This window comes from Apus apus, chromosome 2 (genome assembly GCF_020740795.1).
Source record: "Apus apus isolate bApuApu2 chromosome 2, bApuApu2.pri.cur, whole genome shotgun sequence".
In the NCBI taxonomy this organism is placed as follows: domain Eukaryota; kingdom Metazoa; phylum Chordata; class Aves; order Apodiformes; family Apodidae; genus Apus; species Apus apus.
The window spans coordinates 93,392,552-93,415,225 of record NC_067283.1 but is presented as its reverse complement, the minus strand read 5'-3'; the positions used below and the strand labels follow the sequence as shown (position 1 = coordinate 93,415,225).

Genomic DNA, 22,674 nt, shown 5'->3' with positions numbered 1-22,674 from the left:
TAAGAAAATATTTTTTGATAGAGGTTATATGCTGTGCTACATGATAAGCTCTGTGGAAACTGCATGACTTCCTTTCTTTGTCAAGTAAAATGAGAAAATTAAATGCTATATGTAGCATATATATAGGCTACTATCTTCTAGCACTTCATGTTCTGCTGTACATAAAATGCAAATAAATTCTTTGAACTTTCACATTTTCATTTAAATAACTAAACCCTGTTTATCAGATTACGAAAATGTAAAATCTTGCAGAACAGAATGCAGGCCATATTACAGAAGAACTAGACAAATTATACTGTATTTCACTGAATATAGCAACAGTTTTATATGAAATTGGAAGAACATACTGTCACCCAGTTCCAGAAAAGACTTCCTGTAACTAGTAAAAAACCAACCAAACAAAACCTCCAATCTATCCTATAAGCAACCCCCCTCCCTTTTTTGTTTCTTTTGCATGTAATTAAGTCCTGTGGAGATGGACAATTTACTGTTGAAAGCAACGTTTTCCTCTCTCTGTCTCTCTCTCTTGCCCTATCCTGCCCTTCCTTCCCGCTTCTATTTGACAATGTTAATTTGATTTGAAATGTCACTGACATGGTATAACATCGATCTTCCCCAACCGATGTCCCCTAGTTATTACAGCTAAAGCTGTTTCACTTCAAGTGTGATGTAGACCAGACTAAATTAAAGAACTGGAAGGCAGAATATTTGAAATCAAACTAATTATATTTAAATTATAGATTAACAATTAGCTGGGATTCTTCAAACAATGTATACAGATAACCAAGTATGCTGTTAAAATGAATCTGATATATCAAATACAATACAATTTGGCAATATTGTACAAGTTTCACATATATAGTATTGACAAACATTGCTTTAGATTAGTGCTTTGAAGGCAACTCTATTTAAGAATGAAGAAAGCAATTCAGTCCTGCACCCCATGTCAGTGTAGTGGTCGTGTTTAGAAACATATCTGATGTCAGGACACTGGCTCCTGAGTGTTGCAAATAAACAGCATTCCATATTCCAAAGGGTGTCTGTCTCATAATCCCTGAGGCTGCGGCTGGTCAATAATGATGATGATAGGAAACAGAGAATTGGGTTATGGATTGGCCCTGTACTTCAGCAGCTTTGTAGAATAGATTTTAATTGTGGTGAAGCTCAGAAAAAGCACAGAGAATGGAAAGCAAAATAATTCCCTTGTCTGGTCAGTTATGTTCATAAGCCCTATGATCCTCTGGATAGAGTAACAATTCTTTAAAAGATCTTGAGGAAACTTCAGTTACAATATTCTGTATTTCTCCTCTATTTATCCAGAACCCATACATTAATCTTATTTGTCTTTTACTGCTTTGTACCCTTGCCTTTCTCACGATTGCATCTTTCCAAAACATGAATACAATACCCCATTCTCTTTTCCTTCTGCTATTCCATATTTAATATTTTCTGCTTTTTTATTCTTATTCCATTAAGTGCAGAAAATGCATTGCTTACATACGTCAAACCTTCCTCTTCCAGAACTCTGGAAATAATTTGTCATTTCAGGAGCTTCTTTTTTCCACTGAGAAGACATACAATTTACTCAGAAACCTACCATTCCTGCCACATTTTGTCACACCCTGGATAAAGCAGGAATTTCCTCCTCCTGCTGTTTCAGTGAGGGCCCTTAAACAAAAAGTTATGCATAGCTAAATTGACATTTTCCATAGTTCTTTCTTTTGTTAACATGAAGTAATAGCTTTGTTATTATTTTCTGATTAGAAGACTTGGTATATGACAATTGAAGTAATTTTTATACTGTTATATGTAAAACGAAAGAGTGATTAGGCTGTAAAGTGACTGCTAAATCAGTCTTGAAAATATAGCAGATATCCATCTCCCTTTGACACGAGTTCCATCCAAGTTATTGATGGCTTTCGGCTACAAGACGGAGGGGGAGGGAGCCCCTTCATTCAGTTTGCATGGCTTGGCTTTTGTCAGGAAGACAACACTACAGACACCTGTGTAAATGAGAGAACTCCACCAACACGTGGTTCGGGATATAACACAAATTCACACGTTTTTCTAAAGCTGAGTGAATACATACTGTGTTGTCTCTTGTTCAGTAAGGATAGTATGGGTGTGTTTGCTAATTGATTCCGTATGCCGATGGCTTTAAGTCTAGCAAAGGGACATCATCACCTCCTCCTCCTCCTTCTTTTCCTTCCTGCTTAAGAACAACTTCTGGGATTGAGACTCCTTTTTCAGTCGATGCGGAAGCACCTTTTGTTGCACTGTTCTTGTCTTTCTTTACCTTAGTGATCACTTCTGTGTAAGAGATTTCTTCAGTGAAGGGCTCTGCTGCTGGGAGCTCAGAGGCAATGTGCACACCGGCTTCCTGAATCCCCTCCTGACCTTCGGCTCCTGTTCGCTCTTTATTCTTCTTATGGATCTTGAATGTCTCCTTTGTTGGGGCAGCTTGTGAAATGGTTTTCTTAATTCTCATCCCGGATTGTTTCAGTCTTTCTCCTGACTGCCTGATCCTCTCTCTCCTCTCAGGGGTCACTATTCTAGTTCGAAGCCTCTTTACCTTCTTGCCAAAATTCTGTCTCGTCTGCTGCATGTTTTCCCTTGAAAATGCCTTTTTGATATCATCTATGCGCCTCATACCTGATTTCTTGAACTGGGTTGCTCTGCTTTCTTCAATATAATATTCTTCATCAGAAGACAGATCATCAGGTGGGAAGAAATCATCCTCTAGAGTTTCACCTGGTGTCCTTTCTTTGATAACAGAGAGAGATGAAGGACACTCGCTTTCCTCCTGTGAATGAAAGCACAGAGTCATCTTCCAGCAAGTGTTTTTTAAAAATATGGTGATTCGAGCAGTTTGTTAGTTGGCTTGTAGTTAATTAATTCTAGCTGAAATTATTGTAATAATATTGTAACAATGTAAGGTAGGCTTGTACCATTGTATAGGATCTGTACAAAACACAAACGGCAGAAGAAACCTTTACCAACTTCTGTAAAGACACTACGTCTGACTAAAAATTTATTTTAAGTGTGATTCTACCTGAAGCTAATGAATGCCAGGGTTCTATGTTTACTGGCCTCTGATGGTTTTCAGAGCAATTTTGTCTGGTTCTTTCTAAATTATTTTTTTTTTACCTTATCTGCTTCTCAGAGATTGGACCCACATCAGTTATTCCTCACCAATAAAAGGAGACATCCTGTAGACAAAAGAGGCTCTTGGGCTTGTGTCAGCTGTGCAGTCTCCAAATGAGTGCCACAGTGGTACCAGTAGCTTCAGTCCTTTCCTGTCACTAAGACAGTTTTTACTTTTGGGAACTTAGCAAACATTTCTGTTGCTGCCAGAGGTGGATGAACCCCAACATATTAATTTACATGTGCTGGCTTCACAAGAGGACAAAGTCAGTAAATGAATTAAATGTTATTCACTTAACCAAATTCCATACAATTCACTCAGCAACTGCACCATTGCTTAGATGAACTTGATTTGTTCCATCTGAAAAAACTGGATTGGGTGACCCAAATGAGCATGCAGTATTAGGTATTTATATTATACATGACACATATTAGCTGAACACTTGGAAGTGGTGACTATCCTAGATGTCTTAGCACTAGGAATGTATGTAGGCCCTTCAAAGAGGTCTGCTAGAGGCTCAAGACTCAAAAGCCACACAGAGGACTTAAAAATAGCCGTCCACAGTAAAACAAGTAATTTACCAAAAATCACTTAATGGTTGAGGATATGTAAAAAAACCAAAACCAAACCAAAACCAAACCAAAAAACAAAAACAAAAGTACAAAAGTACACTTTACAAAAACAAAAGTACACTTTACCTGAACAGGGAGAATCTCCTAAGAGAACTGATCCCCGTATCTGATGACTGCTGTCTGCAAGGCCATTATAAATTTATGGCTCAGTGCCAGTGAGTCACTTCTGTCTAGAAGTACTAGAGTATGCAGAATAGAAAATCCATAACTTGTAGGAGGTATATGAGGTGGACAGTACCAGCCCCTTCATCCCTACCCGCTGTTTATGTGCACATGCTCTTCTCCCAAGAGGAGCAGCCCTTTTGGGTGCAGAGAGATACAACAGTTACATAAAATTTCCCCAAACTGTTTTCCCATTAGCAGTAGCTACTTCAGGTGATTTTTGGAGGCATGACAGTGTCTGGACTCTATTCTTGGTATTATTACCTTAATACAGAAAATGGGATAGATATTAAAATTTGTGAACCCATGATGAATGGGTCAGTCTTACTGAGTATTTTGCTGTGAACGCATTTCTGGCCAAAAAAGATGGCCATCATTTTTCATAGTGACTCATCAGTAGCAAGTTATGTTTAAAGTTATTTTACAGAGTACTAGCAATACATAAAATAAAATACATTAAGCTATGCAGCAGATAAAGCCCACTTAAGAGTATTTCATCGTGCCTGGGAGTTTTTAAAAGTCCTCTAGTAAAATAGTTGCTAATGCTTAGAAAAAATAGGGACAAATTTTGTTGCACTGATTACAGCAGTATGTTATTCAACTCATCTGTCAAAATCAGCAGGAACAAAACTACAATGCTTTGCTAATAATCATCTTCATTAACATGTTCAAATTAACATTAATTATATAAAGACTTCTATATATAAACATAATCCCTTCTTTTCTGAAAATGAACTAAAACACAGCTGCATAATAATTCCTCAAAGTTTGTAAATTACAGCCCAATCCTTCAGCTGAAACAGGGACAAAAATGTTTCCAGAATGACTACTCTGAAATTTCAGTACGTGTAGAAATGAATATAAAATGGTGAATAGGGTTTGCTGTTGATGTGAATGTTAATTTTTACATACAGAGAAGCCAGAGACACTTCTTTCTCTGCAGTATTTAAACTGTCTTCATTTGGAAAAACAATTTTTCTGTGCTTCTTGCCAATTGTTTACCAGATTTTTATTGTATTTAGCTTTACAGTCTATTAGCTGAACAAGTGAGCACTTGAACTGTCATATACCTGTTAGAATTAAGGCTTATGAACAACAACGTGTGAGATGAAGACCTTGCAGATTAGACATAGAAACTAGAGCTGCAGGTCCTGAGGAACATTTTTGACTCTCCTACAGACTCTGGGAATGATCTTTGCCAAATCTTGGATTTTCTCCTATTTCTTAGTTTCTGCACACATCCTGCAAAACCAAATGTAACAAGGCTAAAGATTAGTGTTTCTGTCTCCTCTCAAGATGTCTGATTGGAAGATGTTACCCAAGTGGAAAGTATTAGTGAAACTGGTTAGCATGCTAGAGAGGTTTCATAATAAAAAACAGTGATTTAGGGTCAGTAGGAGAGCTTTCTCATCTGCTTCCTTTCTCCTGCCCCTCCCATTTCTTCTTATCACTAGATATCAGGGGGCAGAGAGAAGAGAGCAGCAGAAGCAGCCTCCCTAAAGCAGGAATGGTAAGTTTTAGCACCAGGTGGGAAATAGATGGAGTTAAAGCATATAACTACCATCACGTTTATAGACTCATTACAAGCAAAGACCAAACACCTGCTGATTTCAGTTGCACAGGATAAAGCCCTAAACTAGGCGACAACTTTCTTCTTAGCTTGAAAGCAGGTGGGACCGGAAATAACAGGACTGAGCAGCCCAGTCTTAGGGGAGGGTGAGAAGGAGTGGAGCAACTGATGATGCTACTTGCAAGCTTTTAGTTAAAAATCTACTTAAGCATTTGGCTAGGAAGGACTTGTATCTGCCACCACCACGTCATGGGAGGTGACGGAGAATCTTTAGGCTATATTTGTAAGTGCTCAAATAAAATGATGACAGGATTGTTTCACAGTAAAAGATGATACTGAACAGTCAGGTATTTTAAATCTGATTTCTTGAGGAAAGAGGAGTGCAGACACATGGTCTGTCTATCGGTTAATACAGAAGACATGTACTCTGTTTGCCCCTCCTGCTGGCAAAAACCAAAGACACGTACACGCCAGAACCAGAAACTAAGAAACAAATCAATGGAAGCTGATCATTTCCCTTTCCTTTCAACACGCCTCCTAGATGGAGCACCTGGAGAAGGTAGGCCCTGCAGAGGGTGCTCACACTGGTCCTGGTATGCTCGTTGGCCGTAATCTGAAAAGTTAGTCCACCATTCAACACACTAAAAATAGACCCAAACCTTTTAAAACAAAACCATTTTTTTTCCTTCCCCTGTAAGAAAAAAGTTGGAAAATCAGTCACATAAATGGTTGATTTGGAGGCTGTCTTGTTTTTGAACAAAAAGTGTAGCATTTATGCTCACTAGACAGCTCCCACCTTCTCACCATTACACAGTCCCTCCACTAACACATAAACATTGGGGCATTTTCCACAGATTTGAGAATGGAGCTGAGCTCAGGCACAAAGAAATAAGCTCTCTGCTGAGGAGCCAGCTGTGTTGCGAGTCATTCCATCTATCCTCCCAGCTGACATCTGTCCTGAGAAAAACATACCACAGCACAGGTACCTTGCTTGTAGTTCTGGACCCTACATTTTTGACAGGTGATGGGGGTACTGAGAAGAGGATGTGTGTGTTATGAACGGGTGCAGGAGGGGAGAAGGGAGAAAGGAGTCAGATGAGATGGTGTGTTGTTGAAACTGGAATTATTTTGGAAAAATGTAGGTATGTGGAAGGAAATGAGGTCTGGAAGACTTCATGTTCTATAGCAGCGGAGGGAGGACTGCGTTGTTCACAATGGTGAGGGGAAAGCCTGGGAAACCTCTGCAGTTCAGCTGGGCAGGGAGAGAAATACAGTGGCCACAAAGCTGTAAGGTTATTTGGATCCACTGCTGTGTGGATTGTTTCTTAACAACTTTAACAGGCAAAAGACAAAGTAATAACAGGACAATCGTACAATTCAGGAGTGGCTGGTGACGCCCCTGGCATGGTAAGTTTACTAAGAAAGCATTTTAAACCTGAATTTTGGCTTTTCCTAGACTTAACTTCTCAAATACAACTAGGCAAAGAGTTTTTAAGGGCTTGGCTGAATACAAAGCAAACATATGAGTAAACCTCAGATTTGGTGAATTAGGCCAGCACAGTCTGTGTTTGAGTGGATGGTGCTGGGGACACTGAATATGAAAGCCAGATGCTTCTAACACTGGCTTCCCAAGAAATCTGACCTTGTCATTGTGATTTTCTTCCTTTGCTCCTATTTCAGTTTAATTCACCAATTAGAAAATTTTCAAAGGGATGTAGTCTGAGTCCTTCACACAGGCCTCAAGGAAGAGATCACAGCAGTGGCATTTTTCTCCCATAGAATATAACAAGGAGGAATAACACACTGACTCCTTAAACTACACAAAGCAAAAGGTGCAGACTCTTTTTCACCTCACAGAAGCCTTAAAAACAATAGGCAAAGAATCTTAAATGTGGCAGTGCCCCTAATCAATGTTATGAGACTCTCAAGGTGGCAATGCTCAGAGAATTGAAAACTGGAGGGGGAGGGAGGGGTAAAGAGACTGGCTCGAATTGTGCCTGCTTGATAACCCTGCCTGCATAGTCAGGCTCTTCTCGTCTCTGGGCAGGGAAAGATGGGAAAAAGGCAGAGCAAATGGCTTAGTGATGTCTCAGGTATTTTGCTACAGTGGTGTCCTGGCAAAGATCAGGTCAGCTCTAATAGCACCTTTCTTTCTTACTGCTGAACGAGGGAGTAAACAAGCCAAGGGGGCTGCTGGAAGAGGAATGTCACGTCTTCAGTGAGGTCAGTGAGGCTGTGCAAGGGAAAAAGGGTTATTTAAAAAATCTCCACTCTTTATCTTTGTAAGTACAGATGGGATCAATAATTAATAGCAGCAAAAGTATTATTTTCATTTTAAATATTGTGCTGCTAATTTAGAGTCTGCTAGATTCACTAAAAAAAACGGTGACATAGTGTCACTCTACAGCAATACTTTGGCTTTAAGTACATTAATTAAATTATAATTTCAGCAATAATATTATTATAATTCCATTTAAAAATTTTTTTAAAAAAAGTTATATGAGAGGGTTTAATGGATGTGGCTAGTTCAGGAGCTTTACTCCCCTTGTCCTTTCTTTTATTATTTTTTTTCACACATGTTCTGGGTTTGTATTTCAAAGCCAAGACTGAACTTCTAGAGTGGGCAAGAAGGAAAAAAAAAATATAAATAATATATATATATAGTCCTGTGTGTTAATATATCCTAGAAGCACTATAAACCAGTTTTTCATTCTCTTTTCAAATAGCTTGAAAAGGTAATTCTAACAAACTTTAATAACAGCAACTGTTATCAGCTCTCAACTCTTATCTAATTTCAATTATAACTTTAGCAGAACAAAACTTTTTAAAATACAAAAACAATATCAGAGAAAACCAGAATGCCATGAAATAATTAAATGTTATATAGATATAAACCAAATAAATTATATATCTAATGATATATTTTATATATACAGATATATAAAATGAAGACTCACAGGGTTCCTAAAGGAACTTCTCACTGGAAAAGTAGGGAGGAGAGACAGGTGACACTCCGTAATTTTGAGTCATTGTGTTGCACAGGGAAAAGGTCACTGAAAAAGATCTTTCAGCCTTGGGATGTGTGACAGGGAAGGTGCAGGTGATGACTGACATAAACACAGATGGGACTGGTGATCACCTGACAATTCCAAAGCAGAGCATGAAGCAGCAAAATGGTTGAAGGCCACTCAGTGCCTGGTCTGGCACTGCTGCCGTGTCTATGACAACTGGTGATGCAAATCATATGGACAGGAGACCACATTGCCACAATATTTTAAAAATACCTAGAAATTTGCATGTTAAATTAATGATTTATGATTCAAACTGGCAGCCAAGGTAAATAACTAAAACATCTTGAGATTGTGCTCCATCTAAATCAACATGAAACCACTGATGAATAATCAATTACAAATCATTCCGTACTTTTACTCATATTCTAACAGTTAATAGCGAAGCTTTATAAATCTCAAGTGATCCCTTGATTTTTTTTTTCTGCAAATATGCCATGTCAAAATCTCTGCATCATGCCAAAAAGCTGCTCAGATGAGACAGAAATAGGACTATTTTAGAAGGGCACCTAAGAGATTTTATCAAGTAACGCAGACAGAGAATAAACACTTTTTAGCACATAAGACTTCATGGCCAAGTGCTGTTGCTTGCATTTAGAAGTATTTTTACATCATGAAAAAGCAGCCTGGCCAGAACAGTCAGTCCCCCTTGCTTCTCTTTGGTGAATCATAATACACATCCCTCTTCTTTAATTTCTGAGAAATTCATTAATTTAACCGGGAGCATACAATGTCTGTAAAGAACCCTAGCTCATGCTCTCATTATCTGACTGCAGCAAGCAGCAGGCAATAAGCAAGTGATACCCAGTTATACCACATCCCTTGGCTCCAGGCCACCACATGCTGCATAGAAAGGACTACTGCAGCTCCAGGGGAAAATAAAGCTTCACACTTTTTTGCTTTGCTATTGTTTTACAGAGCTAGCCTGGGGAACAGCTCCACAGGTCAGTCCACAGGTTTGCAATCAAACGGGTGGGACTTCTTACTTCCAATTTATCTGTAGATACAAACCCTTTGTCAGTAGAGGAGAAAGAGCGATCAAAAGATGTGATAAGACAAAAAAATGTGCTTTGTCATGTTTTGAGTAATTCATTCCTCAAAAGGTGACTGCTCTTGCAGGATTGGTAGAGCAGGGAAGTACAATAGAAACCCAGCCATCCATGGGGAACTCCTGAACTCATCTGCCTGATGTCCTGGCTTGAGCCAGGATTAAGCCAATTTTTCTTTTCACTGATTTTTTTTTCCTTCAGTAAGCTTTCTTGTAACTAGCAACTGTGTGTTCTGCTAGGCTGATAAGACAGTGGAATGTTTTTCTAACTACTGAGGTTTCAAGGTTACACCTTCACTCTGCCGGCTCAGACACTATGGGGAGATCTCTGACCCCCCCGTGGGAGGCTGAGTTAGACAGACAGCAAAATTGGCCAAAGATATTCCATTCCATATATCTACGTAAGCTCAGAGGAAGGACAGAGATCTTAGAAGACAGCTTCCTCCTTCTTCTCGCCTGCTTCCTTCCGTCCATGGCCGGCGTCCGGGGAGGACTCTGCTCATCCATCACCGCCGACCCTTAGGCTCGAGCTCTCCTGACCCTCATAACTCTCCGCTTTCTCCAGCAGCGGCTCCGGGATTTCTCGGGACTCTTCCCAGTTCAGGGGAGTGCTGTGGGAGTTGCTGGGGGTGGGGGGAGGCGAGAGGCTTTTGCCCATATCTGAATATATCTGTATATAATTGTATATATTTTCTTGTGTGATTCATTAGTGTCTTAATTAAAGCTGTGTAGTTTAGTTTTCAATCCAGCCAAGTCTCTCTCCTTTTCTCTCTCTCCTTCCCTGACTGGGTGGGGGGGGAGGGGATCGAGAGCGTTGTTGTCGGACCTGAGTCAAACGGTGACACCTGAGTAATCACGTCTCAATTTGAATTTTCTTCTGGATAGCCTTTCAACTCAATGGAGAGAACAGGTAGTTACACAGTAGAAACTGTATCTAGAAGTAGAAGTATACAAGATTTCAGGTGAATCAGGCTCCTGCTAATTTGAAGAGACTCTACAGACCAAACGTACAGACATCTGCATTACTCGTGTCTAATGTCTGACAAGATGGATCTTGCTGTTAATGACTTTACATGTCCCTCCCATCTGTGCCTGTGCTGTTCTCATGAACTTTATTCCTGTGCTAAAGGAGTAAGATTCAGCTGTCTTCAGTAGTGATGAGAATACAAAACCCAACTGCATGTCCCCAGAGTCCACTCCTGAACTGGGGCCTCAGGCATGAATGCAACTGCTGAAGACTCGTGTGTGCCCACAGTGGCCACAGCTCTGGTCGATAAGTCACTCCAGGCAGCCTCTAGGACCATGGGGAAGAGGCATGACACAAGAGGCTCGTGATGTAGCTATACTCTTCTGCTAGCCTGCAGGCCAACCACAAGCAAAATGCTGAACAACTGCATTCAGTGCAAATGTAAATTAATATCAGTTGTTTCCACCACTCAGTGCTAATAGGTGGAGAAAAATCAATGGCAGCCCTGAGCAGCTGCATGCCTGTCCTTTGTGAGGATCACCACAAAGGAACAGGTCAGGGGACTCCAGTTGCACCAGATCAATTCATGCAGCATCAAATATATAATTGCTATCAACAGCAATTGTCTAATTGTGAAATATGCAGCCTATTTCATTTTAGGAACACAGAAATGGCCCAAAAAGCTTCTTTTTTGTTTGGATTTTGGTTTTTGTGGGTTTTTTTGTGGGGTTGTTTGTTTGTTTTTTAAATTTCCCTTTCTCCTCTTTCCTTGTGAACACATTCCTAGAAATATAGTTTTGCTTTAGCTGGTTGAAAAAGATACATTTTTTTTCTAAAAATCACAGATAATTTATTACTTTCTTGGCTGTCCCCATTACTCCATTGCTGGCTCTGCCACTCTGCCAGTGGTGGCTGTACAGTATGGGGACAGCTCAGTGCTTTGAACTGAAGGACTGGGCTTGACACTGCAAACAAAGGACTCTCGCTACACTCTCTGGCACAACCCTTGGGTTTCTTTTGTTCTCTGTAGTCTCAGCCAAGGCTATTACCTGTTCCAGGTGTAAAAATATTTATAAGTTTTATGCCACAATACTCTGACAAAGGCCCTGTGTTGTTCGGCTGCTGAGGCCTTTGTGGCTGAGGCCAGTGCTCTGCTGTCACAGGCAGTCAACCTATGCCACCTTTTTTCCAGGAAGCATTCAGACTCCACTTTAACTGCAAATTAGGTTTTCCCTTCTCTCCATGTGTTCTAGCAGAAGGCTTTAGCCAGACCCTCATGTCTCCAGGACTAAGAACCCATTTTTGGTTTCTGACTTGAGCTGACTCATGGACAGTTTACACCCATGTAATCTTCTTGCCAATGGACTTTACTTGACTCCCCATCCATGCCCAAATATATGTGTAAATGACAGCCACAACCTCTCAGAACTGGGACCTCCTGATCTCCTCACATGCACCAGGGTTTTTCATTCCTCTGGTAGCTCTAATAGTCATTTTCCAAACCTGTTCAGTTTGAACACAACTTACTTCAAGAGGAGGGCTCAGAGCTTAACATGGTAGTCCAGGTGGGTTCTGAAGTGTTTGTGGCAAAGGCACCAGCAGTCTACCTCTTCTGGAAATATCTTGCCTAAAGCATTTCGTGCCCACATATCACTTTTTTTAAGAGCCATACCATCAAATGGGCTCTTGGTCATCTTGTGAGCAATTAACACACCATTTTCTGTCCTTTCCAAACCATCTGACCTCAGAAGACAAGCCAACTACAAGGGCTTTGCTAAGTACAGGAGCTGACACTGTGTACGCTTAGATTAGAATCATTCCAGATCTAAAGATTATTTAGTTTCTTGTCTATATTTCTTTCTCTGGACTGACAGCTCCTCATTTCTAGCATATTTTATTAGTATCCACATCTTTTTCTGTGCCAAGGTCTTCAATGAAAATATTACACAGTTGATAAAGACAGTCTTAGAGGCAAATCCTTCTAGAAACCCATTGCAAGCCTCACTTCCCATTCCAGCACAATCCACTGTTAACTGTTATTTTTCCAGGTTATCTCAGTTAAGACATCAGGTATATAAATATGAGAAAGGATAAGACCTCTCCTGTTTCTGTGAAACTGAAAAATGGTCAAATACGAGTTACCTAGCACAATATGGTGAGCTTTTTAGTGAGCTATTTAACTCCATGGCACTAACAATCCTGTTCTGCATCCTGTTCGGCCCCTTCTGAGCCTGCCATTTCTATGCCCAAATGGTATCAGATCAATAGTAATGGTTCAAATAGTTTATTTTGTCCTTTTTTTTTTTTTTTAAATAGAAGTGTTATATTTGCTGTCTTTCATGTCATGGTTACTCTCACAGGTTTTCCTCAGAACAGCAGCAACTAAAATTCTGCTGGTGGACACACTGTTGTGCATCAGGTACTTGGATCTGCATCTGGATTTGCAACCTCATCTCCTGAGCTTGTAAAACCTGGGTATTTACTGCCACTTCAGATGGAAGTGTTTCCACTTTAGGTTTGCAGAATATCGTCCCCATCTTGATGTCACTATTTTTACTATCAAAGCCATTATGCTGCAGGAGGACAGTGGCCAGAAGAAGCCATTTATATTTTAATTTATTTATGCATAATATGAATGGCATACAAAAGGCTGCTTCTGCTAGCCTCTCATGTGTGTGCTGGAGCAATTGCAGTGCAAACAGGTCGGTTGTAACATGGCTGTGTGGGCCAGTCAAGCCATAACCTTACTTGGTTCCTGACATGTCCACTGTGACTGTCCACTAATTTTAAACATCAGACAGCAGTGAGTGAAAGAAATGCATGTGCCCCTTCACAGGAAGGTTGTACTTGTTTAAGGTCTTTAAATAAAGTAATAATAGAAAGAGCCCAGTAACTATAACACGGACTTTCTGGTGACTGCAAGCTCACGTTCGAAGGGGGATCTGTAGAACATGCAGAAGAGCAAATGAAACAAGTTCTTTCAGAACTAGGGAGGAAAAAAAAAAAAAAAAAAAAAAAAAGGAAAATCCCCTTTCATTTCTGAATAACTTAGTCAGAATGTGTTGAATTGCTAGATGCTCTTTGACTGCAGAGAAATGATATCTCACAGCTGGCTGCTCTAACCTGAACAGAAGTGAACAGCGATCCTGCACAACCTGTAATGTCCTTTGCGTTCACTACCATACTCAGGGCACACAGCACTCCAGGGTCACAGACCTCCCTAGAAAGTCTGAAGTAACCTGGCATTTTTAATCAAGCAATCAGCCTGAGGAGGAGAGCTGCCTGCTACCAAAGCTTTTCCTCAACAATATGGCCTTTTAAAAGCCAATGCTCTCAATTTCCCTAATTGTTATGCTCATGGATGATCACTTTGTCTCTTTTTAATGCGAGGATATTGCCAACACTTTTCATCATGGCTGAGGCCTCTTGGGACAATCTTCTTCAGCCAGTGATCCTTTTCATCCTTCCTACTCCATCAAATGATAAGATCAAAGCTATCCACTTGAAAGAAAATCTTTAGGATTTAATTGGTGTTTCCCTTTTCCTTGTATGTCGATGTTCTGGCAAAAGTTAAAACTAAAACCCACGTGCACTCGCCCACGTAGGCATTTAATGTCAGCTACACACAGGTCATTGGCTTTATCACAATGTCCTCAGTGGTTCATCAGAAAAAAATCTCACTACAGAGAGCTGTCACTCACAGCCACCAAGTAAACAACTTGGTTATACCCATTTGTAAAATACAGTGAAGGGAGTACTCTGATTCTGTAGCTATTAACAGACACCCACTCATCGTAGCCAAGCTTCAGACATGCAGGTCTTGGCACACCAGCAGGATGCCTGCACTGCCATAAATCAAGAGCATGAAAACGCTTGTTTTAAGAAGAAACATTTTCAAAGCATTGATTCTGATGCAAAACATTATGGTAAAGGCCCATCAATGAAATGGCATCATGCCATTAACCAAGGGAGTCAGAGATATTTATTACCTTTAGCTGGGAAATTATCTGCAAGGAAAAAGCAAAAGCGCCTGTTTTCTATTCCATCATAACAGTGGGATTGCAATAATTGTAATAACAGGTCAAATTGTGCCCATGCTTTCTCCTGAACACCCATAGTAGATCATTCAGTTAGAAATTCTGAGAGGCACAATTTGGCTGCATATGGTACCAACATAATACTAAAGAGGTAACATTTCCTACCTTCAGCACTGTTTGGTTTTGGTTTTAGTTCTTTTGTTTTAAAAAAGTTTTTTTTTTCCCAATAGTAGAAAATGAAGTAGTTAAGAAAGCTAGATTATGCAGAAGAATTTGTCAGCTATGCTGAAACACACAGCTCCATTCATTGCAAGTGATGTTATTTATGTACAAACAGATGCAAGAGCAGGGTGTGAGGCTGGGTGATGGGTGTGCATCATGTTACCCACGAGGGCTGGTATTTTCAAGAACGCCTAATGATGAATACAACTCGTTTGAAAGAAGCTTTGGGGGCTTGCTGGTATGAAGGGCAAACTATGCCTCTGGCAAAAGATGAAACAGTGTTATTTTCTATTGACCTGGGGAACTGGGAAGTTTCAGCAAATGGCAAGCTCAGGCTGTGAAACAAATGGGTTTCATAGCACTCACTAGCAACTGACAGAGCCCACAACCTGCCTGTGCTGTCTGCTTGTATGAATGTAGGCAAGACTGCACCATTTCATGAAACTTCTGTTCGAAGACAATAGTTTGTAAGAACAAGGAACATCCTACAATGAGGTCAGTAAACAAAAAGGTAAGATTTGCTTGCCCAATAGAAGAGTGCTGGGTAAAACCATTTCCAAATCAGAGCATGCCAGGTATTACTTGCTCTCATGAAGGGTTTGTGGGTCTGAGCTTCAGTTTGTGCATATACTGCTCTAGACTGAGACAATGAAAGAAGCCTCAAGTTGGTAGCAATACAACAGTCAGGGTAATGCTGCAAGTTAAATCAACCGTATGTTTTGAACTTAGCATTAGAAGAAAGACTGTGTTCCAGAGAGCCTTCAAACACTTTTGCTATGTAGACTCCTACCTAATACGGTGAAAAAAATAACAGGGATGAATGTCAGGCATGGTTTGTATGACAAGATTTACAGGGCCTCCCTCATATTACCTTTCAGAGAGGCAACAAATAGTCCTTGCTGATCTGCAGTTAATCTTACACGACTGGCTCAGAAACCTACCAACACTAATAATAGGCTGTGTGTGCTGCCATCAGTAGGTTCATGCAGAAAGGCAGCGGGGAGCACAACATGATGTAAAAGAAAGCATAAAATACACCAGTGGCTACCAAGGAGGTGGCACAATGACAGCACTGCAAGAAATTAGGCTGATGGTTACCTGGTAGATTACGACCCGGAATTTGTTTTTCCTCAGCATCTCCTGTTGTTTGGCTTCCACCTTCCTCACGTTGGCGCTCTGCCTCTCCACGCGTGCCCGCACCTCCTTCATGGTGGAGCTGACTTTGCGGGTTTTCTCCAGCAACTTGTTCACCGTGTAGCCTGTATTGCCATGAGCCTGGGCAAGCTTCAAAATGTCAATCTGTATGGTCTTGATGGCGTTTTCCATCTCCCTGTGCCTCTCCTCTATCCTTTTCTGGCTCGCCTGTACGCTGTCCACAATGTTGGCCACTTTGTCCAGGACCGTCAAAATCGTGTAAGCTGCGTCTTGTTCTTCATCCTCCTCCGTGACGCTGGAGAGACGATTTTGGTGGGTTTTGTCAGCCTCTGAGGTGATTTCACAGCGCTCCATTTTGCCTGCCTCCCGCCGGGAGGGCAGCAGGAGAAGTTTCGGTGATCCTGCCAGAGCGGTTCTGGGGCTGCTGTGGGGAGCCAGGGCGACAGCTGGCTCCGGCGGCGCTCAAAGTAGGGCGTGAAACGCCGCTCCTGGAGCTTGCTCACATAGTTCTGACTACAAAATATCCACACATGATTGTTCGGATAGTTTCAGCAACATGAAACCCCTAAAATTAGGAAGCAATGTCTGGAAAGGAACATACGTTTAAAGGGTCACGCTTCTGTGCTGATGAAGTTATTAGTGTTAATCCAGGAAAGTTAAGTAACTTACTAATTAAGCAGGAAAGCAAACCTGCATATTTTTAACGATCTACTTTTGCTTTCTTGTTACTGGAGTGCTTTCCTCACAGGGAATTCAAAGAGTGGTCAGGAAAATGAACATGGTTGTTTTTTTTCCAGCAAAACAACTTCAGGTCTTCAGCTTGCTGCAATTACCACATGGGGTAACAAATAAACACACTAAACCAGAGGCAATATAGTGAAAATGTTGTATTGTGACATGCTTTTCCAGTTCAAAACGTTGAAAGCATTTTTTAATTATTATTATTGAACAAATTATTAAATCCTACATGCAAAATTTTGAAAGCCTAAACTACATGTTAAAACATCTGAACACACCCTATTCACACTTTTATCTCGGGATCTTTCAAACAACAACTAACAGTCTATTAATATAACTATGACCAGCAGACTAATTTGGATGGACTTCTTTAGCTCTTGAAAATACTTTTCTCTGCAAGAGCACTAGTAACTCGTTCTCTTTTATTATTATTTTTTTTTATTTTAATCACAAACACTATACAATTTGTATTTTAGGTGTCAAAACATGTATTTTCTTTAAAAAAGTTTAAGAAGTATTAAAACAGCTTTAACAGTGATAAAGTAGGTTTTATTCCAATTCTGTGTGTTCAATTATTCAGCACCAATTTTTACAATACCTAAAACTACTAAGACCTACTTCTTTTGGACCTGTGCCATCCAGTCTATCAGGTAACTTCCCAAATTATGACATTAATAATTTTCCTCTTTAAAAATAAATTGTTGGAATTATTTATGAAGATGGCAGTGCTTAGACCCAGCCTTCATGTTTTATAAATATGTTACAACTACACACAGCACACAGCTTCACAGTTCATGCGATAGGCAGTGTCTAAAAAATCAGTTACTAACTTCCAAAAACATTTAAATATCTACGGTATTTAAACACAGTGTTTTCTAGTTTCTCATAAGAAAAGTAAGCTGTAAACATTTTTACCTTTAGTTCATGCCTTGTTTGCTAGGTAACGTGGATTTTTTGTTGGTTTGTTGGTTTGTTTTAATCTACAACCATTGGTGGAATAAATCTGTGTTCCCAAAAATATTACATTCCATGGATAAAGCACAAGTCTATTATATAACCATGTGATACAGATACAGAAAATGAACTACTGTATTCAAAAACATAAAAGTAAAGATACTAAAACAGTCCATAGCTGTTAGAGCTGATGCTTTCAGAATACAGACCAACATTGTTACACTAAAAATGTTCAAAAATAAGGCCTCTGAAATAAATATTTCCATTCTTTAAAAAAAGATATAATAAAAATGTACATCACATGGTCAATGTAGGTATAAAAATCACTAAGTTAAACCATTCTGGATGATGTATCTGAAGTAAAATGGCCTAGGTTTTGCTTCTGCCGACGTCCTCTATTGTTTTTGGGGCATTTTCTGTGAGGAAAAGAGAGACAGAAAGAAAAAGGAGAGATGACTTTATATATGCTGCATAGAACTAAGCCTAGCAAGAACACAGTGACTTAATTTTCTGCACCTAACAATAGCAAGGAGTCTATGAGCTTGTGCTTACTTGGGGGGGGATGCTCCTGCTGTTTGGTACCAGTCTGTCACCTGGGGATGTCAGTGGGACACCAGACCATTCAGAAGGAAGTTCTGCTTGAACTTGAGACCAAAACCAGCAATCTGCGACTTCCTTCAGCCAGCAAAATACATACCATGATGAATGGTTTTACTTTGGCTTTACTTTGTACATATCTCATACTTGAAATCCACTAGATGGTTAGACTGGAGGAACTAGCCTTTTAACTGCTGGACCTCCAGGTGCTCTGCTGTTTGTGGCAGCCCCTGAGAAAGAGCCAACACAGGAATCTCTGTGGGGTAACTTGGGAGATGCCTTTCTTGCGGCTGGACACACAACTAACAGAAGATTCACAAAAGTCAGCAATTCTGAACAGGACGGAACTTCCTCATCCTGTCAGACAGTGGATGATACACAATGGAGCATTCCTGCTGGAATGCAACAAGACAGACTGTCTCCAAGAGCCTGTGAACTGGGGAATGGTCATAAGGGGGCTGAAAGAGGAGGGCTGAGGAACCACAGCCTTCCATACCACTGCTTTGAGCAGCAGGGTGTCATGTAAAAAAGGGATTACATCAATTGCATGAGCTAAATAACTCTTACATGTGCAAGTGCTAGGTATGTGTACTTATACCTGTTACGTTGAGCCTTACAAGAGAAGTAGGGAAGGAGGCCTATACTGTATGTTCACAGCAGTGTCACTTTACCTCACTGAATTTGGGAAGCCAGGCACTAATGCAGCAGCACAAAGTTTTATGGCCCAGTGTAACGAGTTGAAAAAGTGCAGGATGAGTTGAGAAGGAAAAGGCAAAGTGTGGCATGGATGACCAAGTGTAGGACTTAAATGCTTCATGCATCTATAAGGTAACTAAGTCATCCTTCATCCATGCCAGAGTCCTCAGTCCTCATTGGGTTCAAGTCTTTGCTGAGCAAACTGAATCCCTTGTCATAAAAAAACCACCATGGCTTTCATCTCAGTTTTCACTGAAACTTGAACTCTTGTGCTTCTGCATCTTTACGTTTCATAGAACAAACTCCCAATAAGAGCCTAAGAATGGCAGTAGCTGCATATTAATTTTCAGAAAGCATATATGGTGTGAGGGATACTTCTCTGTGTAACACCATTTACAGTGGTACTGCAGGGAACAGCATCATGTCAACCTCTCTGGTTTCACTGGATGGGAGGGGAGAACATAGCTTCTATAAGATATCAGCAATGCTTGAATAACTGCAGTGAAGGTCTAACACAGTAGCTAACCTTTTGGATGTGTTTCAAGTCTGATCTGTTCTGCTGGGTATTTGGTCTGGGAATTCAGAGTGGTTACTAGTGGTTTATGAACAAATGTGTGTTTTGAGGGGGAGGGGGAGCAAAAAGCAATTGGATGCTACATAATTCTACTGCTTCAGTCACTAGGTGTTTTTAATGTGGGTATTTTTAGCATACAGGTTAAAGCACATAAAATTTTGGGGGTCAAATATTTAAATACAGAAAAAGTATATCCATACAGTGTGCCACTTTTCATTTCTCTTTTTGTCTTTACCTACCTTGTTATGCACATGACAATTGCAACTATAATGGCAATCTGTACAGCTCCAATTATTGCTGCAATAAGGACATGCGTAAGCTTTTGTCTACTTGGGACAACATAAAGAATACTAAAGTCTGTCTTTTCACAGTGCTGTCCAGTATATCCTGATTCACACCTGAAAAAGAAAAGCAGTATTTTACGAAATCTGCAATTTGACAACAGCCCAGTCATTCTGCAGATGAAATGAGGAATCCAAGGTGACTCCAGCTGAGAAAAAGCTGGTGAGAAGGCAGAGGTATGGTAATGCATGGGTTGGGGAACAGTTTGGATTTCTGTGGAAAGAGAAGAGACAGAGCAGATAAGCTCTGCTTGCCTGGATGAGGTTACTAGTGGTCCTCTCTGAAACACACCAGTGTGATGAAAGCCTTGAATTGGCGAAAGAAATATGTGGGGTTGTTATTAAATCTGGGCAACATTTAGGAAAAATAAAGCAACTAGGTGAAACAAGTAGACAAGGCTAAATGAAACACCCAGAAGCACACGCATGAAACACAAAGTGAGCATGCAACATCAACATGGGAGAGGAGTGACAACAAGGAAGAGAAACCTTGAAAAATGGGATAACGGAAGATCCCTTTTCAAGCTGCAGCCTACAGAAGTGGAATCCTGCAAAACCTATTAGACAAGGCCAGCATCAAATCCTCTCCCACCTTGTCATCACACCAAAGTTTGACAAAGGTCAGGTTAGAAAACCGAATGGCCCCAAACTCTTCAAGTTTATGGAAGAACCCATAAAAAGTGGCCAGGGATGGGGGATTAATGGCTGGGGACAGAAGAGAAGCAGCTGCTTTAAACAGTCCCTTGCCTGAGCAAAGCAGCAATTAGCTCAATGAGAAACTCAGCAGAGGCTGCTCCTGTTCATTAGCAAGTGTCCATGGAACGCAAGATGTGCCAGTGGTGAAGGTGGCAGTGGAAAGAGGCTCTGGAGGAATTAATGTTGCAAGGCAAGAGAGGAGGAGGCAAGAGCCACGCAAGACACTGAGCTGGAGTCTGCAGAATCAAAGGCCACCATGTACATCCCAGAGCAAGTTTCTTGTACAGCTATCCTTTAAAACCAACATCATTAAGGGCAACTGAATCACACAATTGGCCTCCAGCTCCATCATATAAAGCTGGAAAAGAATTACCCACACTCAGGCAGAGAAACAGTCACTGTGAGAACTGGATCAAATAAGCCTGAATGTGACACAGACTCAGTCTCACCCATCCAAAAGCTTTGTGCTAGGGTAGGAATTAATTCTGTTTGGAGGAATGAAATAATTGCTCCACAGACCTTCCTACAACTGCTAACGCAACTCCTAATCCGCCTTTGCATGCAGGGATAATGGCTGGGGTTTACATGTTCATAATCTTGTGACTCTACTCTCTCAAGGCATGAACTGCTGTGTAAGGAGTTTCAGGTTCAGGCATGAAGCAAGTTTCAGTAAGAGTGGAGTTATTAAAGGAAAGCACCATGTACTGTATGAAAGCTCAGTAATGGCTGAGAAGGGAATCAAGAGAAACATGTATTAGCATACAAGAAGGAAGAGGATGGGAAACAGGCTGGTAATCATGCAAAAAGCAACAACAAAGAGGAGGACTCCTTGCAAGTGAAGACTGAATTCTTATTGCTACCTTGCTTTTGTTTTCATCAAAGAAGGTAACAGTCAAAGTGTGATCAATGTGAGAATTGCTTTAAAGCAGCGGAGGCACAAGTAATTTTGAGTTGTTTCCTCAGAAGCACTGAAGTAACAGGAAATTTTTTTCTGAGAAATACTGAATGGAGATTGGGGAGTACTGAATTCCTGCAAAGAAGTGCTTGTGTAAAGAACTTGTGGTGGTGGGATGAAGTACTAGGCACTAGCTTAAGTTACCTTAAACTACTAGAGCAAATTTTAAAGCATTCTGCTACATTAATATATCACAAGATCAGCCTGGTCTAGTGGGAGGTGTCCCTGCTCATAGCAAGGAGGTTGGAAACTGATGATCTTTAAGGTCCCTTCCAACCTTTTCCATTCTATGATTCTATAAGGTAATGTAGCATCAATATAATAGCTAGATAAACAAAGGTCAGGATGCTGATCAGTCAATTAATGAAGTTTAGATTTCTCTGCAAAATGCTGAACTGTGCTTTCTTCATGCAGCCAGCCATAAGGACAGGGCAGAACTGCACTGCAAACAGAAGGCAGCACGAGATGTGATCTGATCACATCAGATCACACCAGATCCCAGATGTGCAAAGGCCACTAAGTAAATACTATTAGCATTTACTACTACAAAACCTTCCTTGCACCATTGCCTGCTGGTAGTCCTGTACACTGTACTGCTGTACACTGAGCAAGGAGATCCATTACCCTCAGTGAAAGCAAATGTCCAAATTTGCTCTGTACAGGTATTTCCTGCAGTTTTGTAGGTCATCTGATCAAATATTAATTGACTCATAAATGAATAAACAACTATATGATTAGTGCCATCCAGAAAAAAAATCTGAGAAATAAAAAAAAAAGTTCATTCAGCCAGGAATGTTTACCTTGAAATACCCCTGTTTTGAATACTTTGAATACAAATCCATCAGATATTGTGTTAAACAGGGCTCTAGATCAAAAGAATCCTCTAATCGAATAGTCCTGCCTAACGCCCATCAAGATGATGTTGGGGGTGCACCCAGTTTCCCAAGACAAGCAAAGCAATGCTGAGCTCTCTTGGTTCTGGCCAAAGAAAACAGAAAAACAAGTAGGTGCTATTGGAAAGGTGAAAATAAAGAAGAAAGGGTCTTGGGTGGGAAAAAGAATAATACAAGCCTTCAAATGCTTAAGTTGACAACCATATTGGCTCTCCCTCTGGGCT

At 40.5% G+C, this 22,674-nt stretch overlaps 2 protein-coding genes across 2 annotated transcripts in view; both read right to left on the bottom strand.

The window, feature by feature from the left end:
• Nucleotides 1-707: 707 nt before the first annotated feature.
• Nucleotides 708-16,797, bottom strand: CAVIN4 (caveolae associated protein 4). Its single transcript, XM_051609249.1, has 2 exons — nt 15,950-16,797; nt 708-2,803 (listed from the first exon to the last, which is right to left on the bottom strand). The coding sequence occupies exons 1-2, from the start codon at nt 16,358-16,360 to the stop codon at nt 2,132-2,134; spliced, it is 1,083 nt and encodes a 360-aa protein (XP_051465209.1). The 5' UTR covers nt 16,361-16,797; the 3' UTR covers nt 708-2,131.
• An 81-nt stretch (nt 16,798-16,878) lies between these two features.
• TMEFF1 (transmembrane protein with EGF like and two follistatin like domains 1) overlaps nt 16,879-22,674 on the bottom strand; it is a 122,550-nt gene continuing 116,754 nt past the window's right edge. The window contains exons 9-10 of the mRNA XM_051610264.1: nt 19,805-19,963; nt 16,879-18,114 (exon numbers count right to left, since the gene is read on the bottom strand). Of these exons, the coding sequence (XP_051466224.1) occupies nt 18,030-18,114; nt 19,805-19,963 (244 nt within the window). The 3' untranslated portion in view covers nt 16,879-18,029. The remainder of the gene's footprint in view (nt 18,115-19,804; nt 19,964-22,674) is intronic.